The 8,927-nt window shown below is 39.5% G+C and overlaps 2 protein-coding genes and 1 long non-coding RNA gene across 5 annotated transcripts in view; 2 read left to right on the forward strand and 1 right to left on the reverse strand.

Annotated features, from left to right (window-relative positions):
* Positions 1-150: 150 nt before the first annotated feature.
* On the forward strand, positions 151-6,547 carry traf3ip3 (TRAF3 interacting protein 3). Its single transcript, XM_032521278.1, is given in 15 exon segments — positions 151-320; positions 997-1,452; positions 1,550-1,694; positions 1,813-1,930; positions 2,021-2,048; positions 2,152-2,181; positions 2,847-2,942; positions 3,638-3,709; positions 3,925-4,065; positions 4,211-4,348; positions 4,431-4,566; positions 4,644-4,786; positions 5,397-5,451; positions 5,454-5,518; positions 5,828-6,547. Coding segments are annotated over 14 exon segments (1,785 nt in total). The 5' UTR covers positions 151-320; positions 997-1,029; the 3' UTR covers positions 6,023-6,547.
* The window catches only part of LOC116692765 (uncharacterized), an 11,572-nt gene continuing 8,550 nt past the window's right edge, over positions 5,906-8,927 (reverse strand). The window contains exon 2 of the long non-coding RNA XR_004332774.1: positions 5,906-6,448. This is a non-coding gene — a long non-coding RNA (uncharacterized LOC116692765). The remainder of the gene's footprint in view (positions 6,449-8,927) is intronic.
* dnase1l1l (deoxyribonuclease I-like 1-like) overlaps positions 7,594-8,927 on the forward strand; it is a 2,638-nt gene continuing 1,304 nt past the window's right edge. Inside the window, exons 1-5 of one of the 3 annotated variants that reach the window (XM_032521270.1) lie at positions 7,594-7,793; positions 8,002-8,055; positions 8,146-8,234; positions 8,332-8,421; positions 8,513-8,634. In XM_032521270.1, the coding sequence (XP_032377161.1) occupies positions 7,743-7,793; positions 8,002-8,055; positions 8,146-8,234; positions 8,332-8,421; positions 8,513-8,634 (406 nt within the window). In that variant the 5' untranslated portion in view covers positions 7,594-7,742. Of the gene's footprint in view, positions 7,794-7,895; positions 8,056-8,145; positions 8,235-8,331; positions 8,422-8,512; positions 8,635-8,927 lie in introns of all 3 variants that reach the window. The other 2 variants (XM_032521268.1, XM_032521269.1) reach the window with 2 other exon arrangements.

The following is an 8,927-nucleotide window of genomic DNA, read 5'->3' on the forward strand; positions in this document are numbered from 1 at the left end:
AGTAAATTTCCAAGAGGCAACCACACACACCACACAGCTCTGTCCCATGTGGTGTGTTTTATCCCAGCCTGTCTGGGTCTGTGTGTAATCTTGGGGCCCACCCGTGTATGGCATCAGTTTGATGCGAGTGGCTGGTGAGATAGAGGAACATATGACGCTGTGGTTCACTTCACTTCCTGTAAAAAATTATGCTCAACAGAAACAGCTACATGTAGAAGACAGACAAAACCCCCTTACACTAGTTCAGAAGAGAGAGAAAATGGATGACTTCTTAATCACCTCATGAAGACTTTTTCCTAATGAATGAGATGGCGTTGTAGGTAAGATCTATCATGCATTTCTGCTTCTTAAGCAACGTATTATCTTTGCATTATCTTCCTTCCACAACCTCTATCAACAATTGCCAGGGCCTAGACTGTCTTTGACAACTCTGATACTCAGTGTTAAAGGAGCTTTCTGACAAAATGCACCAACAATACAACCACTGCAACTTCTAAACTTCTACATTACATGTACAATTACTACTACTAAAAGTACTACTACATAAGCGCCTGCTACTACTACTGCTGCTTCTATTACAACTGACCCACATGGTTCACAAAGAAAATTGCATGTTGAGAAATGCATTTCTGTGCAACACAGATCATCCTAAATTTAAAAGATACTGTTAATGCTTTGTATTTGTTTTATTTTAGTACACGTTATTTTCCTTTGTTGAGGTACAAGTCTCTAGACATTAAACTATCAGGACAAGGGTTTGAGAAATACAAATGTATACCCTCCAAGTTTTAGGGCATATTTCAAACAGTGTTTTCCATGAAAATGAAAAACTAAAACTGAACTGTTATATGCAATTATAATCATATTTTTCAGCTAACTATAACATTTCTTATACATCAATAAACTGTGTTTATATTCCAAATCGATTGTTTACATACTATATATTTCATCATTAGAAATAGTTAAAATCAATCTCCTGATAAATTTTCACTGCAGGCTTGAGGCACGGTAACAGCCAGAGGAGCTGCCATGGACGCCCTGGCAATCACTGGAATACAGCTCTCCCAAGTGAAACACTTTGACCAAATAGTGGACATTAGAGCAGAAAAGCGTGAACACCTGCGAGGACGTAACAACGTGACATCATGTCGCAGCCCTACAAGAGAGTTTGACACAAGACTGATAAAGAATAAACTGAAGGAAAAGAGGCATCTTGAGTTTCTGAGGAGGAGATCAGTGAGCCCAGAGCCGTGTGGTTTGAATACTACAAACTTTTTTTCCAGGGGAAAACTTTCACCAAAGACCTTTTCAATGAAACATCACAGTGCAATCAGCAAGTCAGAAGCATTGCATACAAATATTCAAAATACTCCCACCACTAACGGGAGGCATCCAATGATGATTTTAACACCAAACAGCAGCATAAGTGATGGTTCAAGCACCAGCAACTGGGTAAATATACTTTGGTGTTAGTATTATTGTATGTTTCGTCTTTCCACGTCTACAGGGAATAACACCTACATCTTCTCCTCTCTCCTCATTTCCTCAGGCTTCATTATGGTCAGAACAGACAACACTGATGAGACAAGAGAAAGACCTTGCAAGAAAGCAAGCATCTACATCCACACAAGCGATAAAAGAATCAAACCAGCACAGGCTAAAAAGCTCGGATAAAAGAGAGAATAGTATGAATGGTAAAGGGCTTGCCTAGTTGCATAACATTTTGACAAGAGACTGTCAAATAATTGATAATACTTATAAGATTTGATACTTATAAGATTGTTTTTTGTTTTTTCCCCTTTTTTCTCAAAGCTCAAAAAACAAGCATCAAAACATTTGTCCAAACAGAAAAGATTCACCAAAAACTCTCCATTCAAACTGAAAATATTCTCCAAAGAAAGATACTGCAAGAGACCAGTGTGCAGACAGAGTGAGTTGAATTTAAATCTCAGATTTGATGTCAGATGCAGCTGTGATTAGTGTTTTATATTTCTATAATGAGATATTTTCTTCTGTGCAGGTCTGGTCTTGTCACTGTAAAGGAGTCAGTAAGTTTCAAATTGTTGCTTTATTCACTGGGGTTTTAAATTGCATATTATATTATTATTAATATATTATTAATTGTAATGTCTATTATCTTTCACATAATAGGATCTTCAGAAGTTAACTGACTACTTGCAGGTAAACTATTATTTCCTTAAGTATCCTGCTGTTGGTGTGTTCTTCTTTTAAGTCACTATGACAGATGAAATAACACATTCTTCCTATAATAAATGAAAAGTTAAATTCATCCATATAACTTATCCTTTCTCAGTTAAACACACTTAAGAATTTTACTGATACAGCCTCAGTTGTTCAAGCTATGTTAGCGAACTGACATTACTGGAATAGGTTTGGGACTTTTCCCTTCTTGTGCTTCTGTTACATTACATTTTATCATTCCCTATCATCCAATACTTGTCACTTGTGGCTACAGTTGCTGTTAAGAAACAGATAGTTTTATCTTTGTTTGAAGCTGCTGCATGGTCTGGAAGGTTATGGTGGGTAGTGTCAGCTTGATTTAACTTACTGTAACTGAAATAAGTTTGACTGAAGGACTCTTCTGTACTTTCTGTTTACATCTCCTGAAGCTACAGTAAACACCATACTGTGTGACGTTAATTGCCTGCCTTTTAATGTTTTAGGACAAAAGTAGAAAATTATTAGTTTTATTTTCACGGATTACATGAGATAACTGATGTGGTGACCACAATTTAAATATGAGATTAAAACCTGAGCAGAAGACGCTGGGTTGGTATTTGCATGTTGTTGTAGCTATCGCTCATCTGCCATGTGTTTTCTGCCAGGAGGCCCTGTGGAGAGAGGAGGCCGTGAAGAAGAAGCTGGCAGCCCTCCAGGAGAGCACATCAAACCTCGTGAACTCCTCCAACAAAATATGGATGGTAAGACTCTCACTTAAGTATCATCGAGCACACCGCCAGCGTTTCACAGTTACAGTCTCCAAATACCAAACACATTTCTCTTATTTATAAGGGTATGTTGTTTCTTTGGTTCCCTGGTTGATTTTACACTGAAAATGTATTTTTCACAGTTGTGTGCACAGCAGTGTATGGCAGCTGCTACTTCAGGAAGGCCTATGCAGTTTGTGGTTTGAAGCTTCCTGCTTCCGCTCTAGCTTAAACTGCATAGGACAAGTGCAAGCTGTCATTCTTCTGCAGGAAGGGCGTGTCAGTCAGCAGCTATTATAGGTGCTTAGCATCCTCATTAGCTCTCTTTTGGCTACTCTGGTTGTTATGAATGGAGGGGAAATATTGGTGTTTCCCTTTTTGTTTTGTTGATTTTTTTTCATTTAAGTTTGAACAGCTGTTAATAGAAGATGATGTATTTTATATAATGTATGCTTTTTCATTCTCACTCAGGTATGTCATTCTCAGGCAACTTGTTATTTTATAATTTTTTTTTAACACAAGCAGATATTGTGATCTTTCTTGAGGTTCTTTTGTACTGCACGTTCCCTTTGTGCACCAGTGAGCGCAGACCATAAAAGTACATGCTGTCACAGATTCTGGTAGATGAACCATTCATTTTCCATCTGCAGGCTGCAGCGTGACAGTCATTTCCTTTCTAACCCACACAGGCCCGCTGCAGTGAAGACCTGCTGAGAAACAAGATCAAGGCTCTGGAGGCACAGCTGCAAGTCTACCTGCAGGTAAGAAAATCAGCTGGTGGTAAAGTGTTTTTAATGTTTTTCTTTTAAATGTTATTTCTATGCAACAACCTCCAAATTTGGTCAAACAGCCAACTTACTTTACACTTTCACTCTGTCATGCTGGGATAGTGCAGTGCGCCTCTTTCATGGTTTTGGCTTGGTCCTCACCCTGTAAGTGTCTGTAGGTGTAACTCAGTAGTGTTGTGTCCTCATAGAAGTTTCCCAAAGATGGAGTGAAGAAGCTGGTGATACAGATGGAGAAGCAGAAACTGGTGTATGAGGAGAGGACCCTGGTCGCCCTGCAGAAGGTCACACAGGAGAAAACTGAAGCGCTCAGCAAAGCTGCGACAATGCAGGTCAAATATAGCTTTTGACTAACTTTCGACTATGCTGAAAGACACATTGATGTCATTAACTTATTTCAGTTTTCTGGTGATAAATGTCTTCTGTTGACATATTGCAGCTGGATTTCTAAGGGGCTTTGTTTTTTTTTGCCAGTAGGAAGCGCTAATTACAGCAAAGGCAGAAGCACAGAGGTGGCAGAGCCTTTGTGAGCAGCTGAAACTGACCTCTGGACAGCTTAGGGAGAACCAACACCTCAATAATGACCAGCTGCAACAGTTGCACAGCCAAGTGGAGGTACGGTATAGACAGTTGGACCATGTGGATGCCCAGAAGATTCAATGTAAATGGTTATGAAAAACATTTGTGTCCTGTGCAGCTGTCCAGAGGCAGAGAGGCCGAGCTGAGGGAGGAGGTGGTTTCGTTGAGACAAGAGAAGAAGGAGCTACTATACAACATTTGTGTTCTGAAAGAGGACAACTACATTTTAAGAGAGGAAATCCAGAACCTCAGAGGCAAGACATTTAGCCCCCAGAGTCAGAGTTTCATATACAACATGAATCCTTTATTTAAACTGCTTTCTGTTTCCTAGATTGCAATGAGAGCCAGGACTTGATGATGCAGGGGCGTCTGACATCAGAGGATGCAGAGTCACAACTGACGGCAAGGAGGAACTCTCAGGTGGAGGAGCAGCTCCGTCACACTCAGGAGAAACTCCAACTCAAAGAGAGAGAGGTGAAGTATACATATCAGTGTACTGCAGCACATTTACAAGCTTTGTGTTTTGTTTGCTTTCAAACTGCCACACTGGTCATAATTGCAGTTAAGTCTTTCATAAAACTAGCTTCTCTAATGTGATAAAACTTAATAAAAATGATTTAAGATTTCCAGCTTACACACTCATGCTGCTAAACTGAGACTAGTTGTACACTAGGTCACATTCAAGTCACAGGTTAAAGGCCAACATGTTAATTTCAGAAATACTTGTAGGATGGGCCGTAGGTTAATAACTCTGGGTCTTCAGAGTTGAGGGAGACTGAGCAACTGTATAATGCGTAACAAAATGCTTGGGCCTGTGTGTCTGTCTCACAAGGTACCTGGAATTAGATAACGCCACAAACACACACACACACACACACACACACACACACACACACACACCAAAAAAATTCTTATTACTTGCCCTCTTTCATGGAAAACAATTCAGAGATGAAAGTAAATTTGCTATCTCTGTCTTTACACACATATTTATCACCTGCATTGTGTGTGTGTGTGTGTGTGTGTGTGTGTGGTTGTGTGGTGTGTGTGGTGTGTGTGGTGTGTGTGTGTGTGTGTGTGTGGCCAGTGCAAGGAGCTGCAGACGGAGCTGCATGCCATGGAGCAGGAGTGTCAGTCCAGCCAGGCCGGCTGTCGCAGTGCAGGGACGAGCTCCGGCAACTCAGCCACCGCCGCAAAGACCGGTGCTGTGTGTGTGTGTGTGTGTGTGTGTGGTGTGTGTGTGGTGTGTGTGTGGTGTGCGTGTGCGTGTGCGTGTGGTGTGCGTGTACGTGTGCGTGCGTGTGCGTGTGCGTGGTGTGTGTGTCCTTACCTAAATGATCTGATTTGCCCTTACATTGTCATTGTCACATTTTCTGTACCAATTTATTTTGCTTCAGTTTTGCTGCAGTGACCAATTCAGCTACAACACAACATCAGCAACGATGACTATGATTCCCTGCTTATATGTACATTACTATATATAACTTTGACATTTTTTCCCTCTTTATTTAGACGCAGTGTGGCTCCTGGTGGAAGATGTGTGTGTTCTTCCTTCTTCTCCTTGCTGTGGCAGGGGTTGCCATGTTGTGGCTGTGGCATCCTCCTTTCAGGGAGCAAGTTGAGGACCTGTACTCAGACATAGAAACACGCATTGAAGACTATCTCATGGACATGGCCTCTCCTCAACACTCAGGATGTTTTAGACCGATATGATAATGTCACTGCCAGGAACATCATTTTTCTTGTTTTGTAGCTTTTCTAGGATGTAGTTTGTTGATATTTTTGTATTTCATTCAATTTGTATTTCACTCAAAGTGTGTGTGAAAATGTTGTGTTGACATGTGTAGGATGTTTGCAGAAAGAAACTGAAATCAAATAAAATGCCACTGGTTAGATTCTGGAGTTAATGGTGTATTGGGTTAAGTTTAATGGAAAATATGTGAGAGCTCCACAGTGAAGACATTGTTAAGAAGGGACTTTACTTATGTTGGTCAGAATGGACAGTTTCTTGGTTTTATCCTTGTGCATCATAAACAAATCATCATTCACCGACCAACATTTACTCCCCTTTGGATAAGATCTCATCCTACTTACAGAGACTTAAAGTTCCCATGTACCACTTGACTCATCCATACTTACCTAAATTCTGTATTAGTCCTACACTGTCTTAAAAATTCCTAACTTTTTCATATCAATATAGTGTAATTTATAAAAGTAAAAATGTGTTTAAGAGAAGCTGCCTGAGCCACAGACCGTTGTTTCTAACTACTTTATATAGGTAAACAAGCAATAATTAACATTTGTGTACTAACAAGTGGGAAGACAAATGTAGATCCTTTACTTGAGTAAAAGTAGCATTAGGCTACTACTACTACACTGACAATACTCAATTAAAGATTGAATTTAAGAAATTAAAATATTCTGCATTTGAAATTGTACCTAAGTACATTATTATCAGTAAAGTTTCAAAAGTACTTGAAGCAACAAAAGTAAAAGTATTCATTATGCTGCAGACCCCTGTCAGTTAGATTTTAATACATTATAATGTTGGGTCATCATTACTAAGGCCTTCACATCCACTTTAATGTAGCTGGTTGAGCTGGAACCAGTTTTAAATACTATATAAAAATACAAAATTGTACATGAGTACAGTACTTGAATAAATGTATTTCATCACATTTCACCAGTGCATAAAATGTTTGTTATTGCATTTAGACAAGATAAGCTTTTGTCAAGTGTATCAATACTGACTTATTGTTATAGCATTGGTCACCAATCACCATATTTCATGAGCAGAGCTACAATAGAAGATGTGTTTCTATTTCATCTGTTTTTATTGAATTTTAAATTATAACAGCAACAATGCCAAAAATAAGACAGATATACAATTAAATTAAAATTAAATTAAGTATAGATTTTCTAAATGATTTTCTTTTATTTTGGATTCACTTGGCCATAGTACTAGATATTAGATTGTGAAGTACATGATAGGGAAAAAAATGTTTTGTCTATAAACAAAATACAGAGCAAAAATGGTTTAGTAGTCTAAGTATAAAAACAAATGATTGTCACTGCAAATATCAGCGGGAGAACCATCCCCATCACATTGAGACTGTGCCAGTGTTCAGCATTAACTGTGTCAGTGACGTGAGGGCACTGTGTGGTAACTACCAGCTGCTCATGTCAATGCTAAAATGACAGAATAATAAGTTCCTGCACAAATGTTCGTGAACTGACAGACGACACCGTCTATTGTCTGATTACACTCAAACTCAAAGACAAAACACACTATTGTTCATTGTATTCACTGGTTTTAACTGTTCCAGAGAAAGCTCCATTCTCAACAGGCACTGACGCAGCACATCTACCACACAGATCTTTCACCCACGTTTACCTGCATGTTCCCCCAAATACACCACAGGTCATTGAAGAGATGGATCTTTGCTGGACTGAGGTCAATCTCCTGGTGAAACTGCCACTGAAGGTAAGAGGTTGCAAAGAGCGTGCAGATAAGTGAAGAGAGTTGTTGCAAAATATTTCACAATATTACTAAGAGGATCTTGCCAAACATCTCTTTTACATACAGAGTGACAACCTTCTGCAAGATGAGGACTGCAGTTCTGCTGTTTGTTGCGGGGTTGTGTGTGTTGAACGTCACATCTGCCTTGAAAATCTGCGCTTTCAATGTCCAGAGCTTTGGTGAATCAAAGGCAAACAACAAGAAGGTCATGGGAATTCTCCTAAAGGTATTTCGTTGTGGCACACATAACAACTAAAGCAACATCCACACAAAACTAGACAACTGATTGATCTTTTTCTTTTCTTTTGCGGCCAAGATTCTTTCTCGGTGTGACTTGTGTCTCGTTCAGGAGGTCCGAGACTCCAAAGGAGCAGCAATACAAGCTTTGGTCAAGGATCTTAATGGGTACAAGCTTTGTTTGGTTTAAAAACTAATTTAAAAATGTAGTGAGGCCTCCGTAACACTTTGAACTTTAAACTTACCTCAGTGATGATGTTGTCAGCAGATTTGACAAATCACACTCATACTCCTATGTGGAGAGTGAAAGGCTGGGGAGGAAGACCTACAAGGAGCAGTATGTCTACATTTACAGGTGACCCCTATGAAACACAAACTGATGCTGTGGATGGTCAGTTTATTGTGAGATCCTTAATGTTGTCTTTTTTTTCTCTCATCTTCCCCAGGAATAATGTGCTGACAGTCAAAGAGCATTATCAATATCCTAAACCAGAAGGAGAAGGGACAAATGAAACAGATGTCTTCTCCAGAGAGCCTTTCATTGTTCGTTTTCACTCCCCTACGACATGTACGATGAAACAAAAAGGCATCTTTAGAACAACACAGGAAAAGAATTTGCACAGTACACACCAGTTTCACGAAGATAGATGTTATTTTCCTGGTTCTGTGTTTCTAATCATTCTCTGTCACTAATGATGATCAGAGGAAAAAGTTAATGACGCAGAATGACAAATGCAGCAGAGGGCAGGCAGCCATAAAACAAGTTGGGTTCATCCTCCATGATTGAGGTAACAAACAAACGATAACAACTGATTTACTGGATTTGGAAGAATATAAGAGAGGCCTGCACTTGCGCAGAAA

This window comes from Etheostoma spectabile, chromosome 7 (assembly GCF_008692095.1).
Source record: "Etheostoma spectabile isolate EspeVRDwgs_2016 chromosome 7, UIUC_Espe_1.0, whole genome shotgun sequence".
NCBI lineage: Eukaryota > Metazoa > Chordata > Actinopteri > Perciformes > Percidae > Etheostoma > Etheostoma spectabile.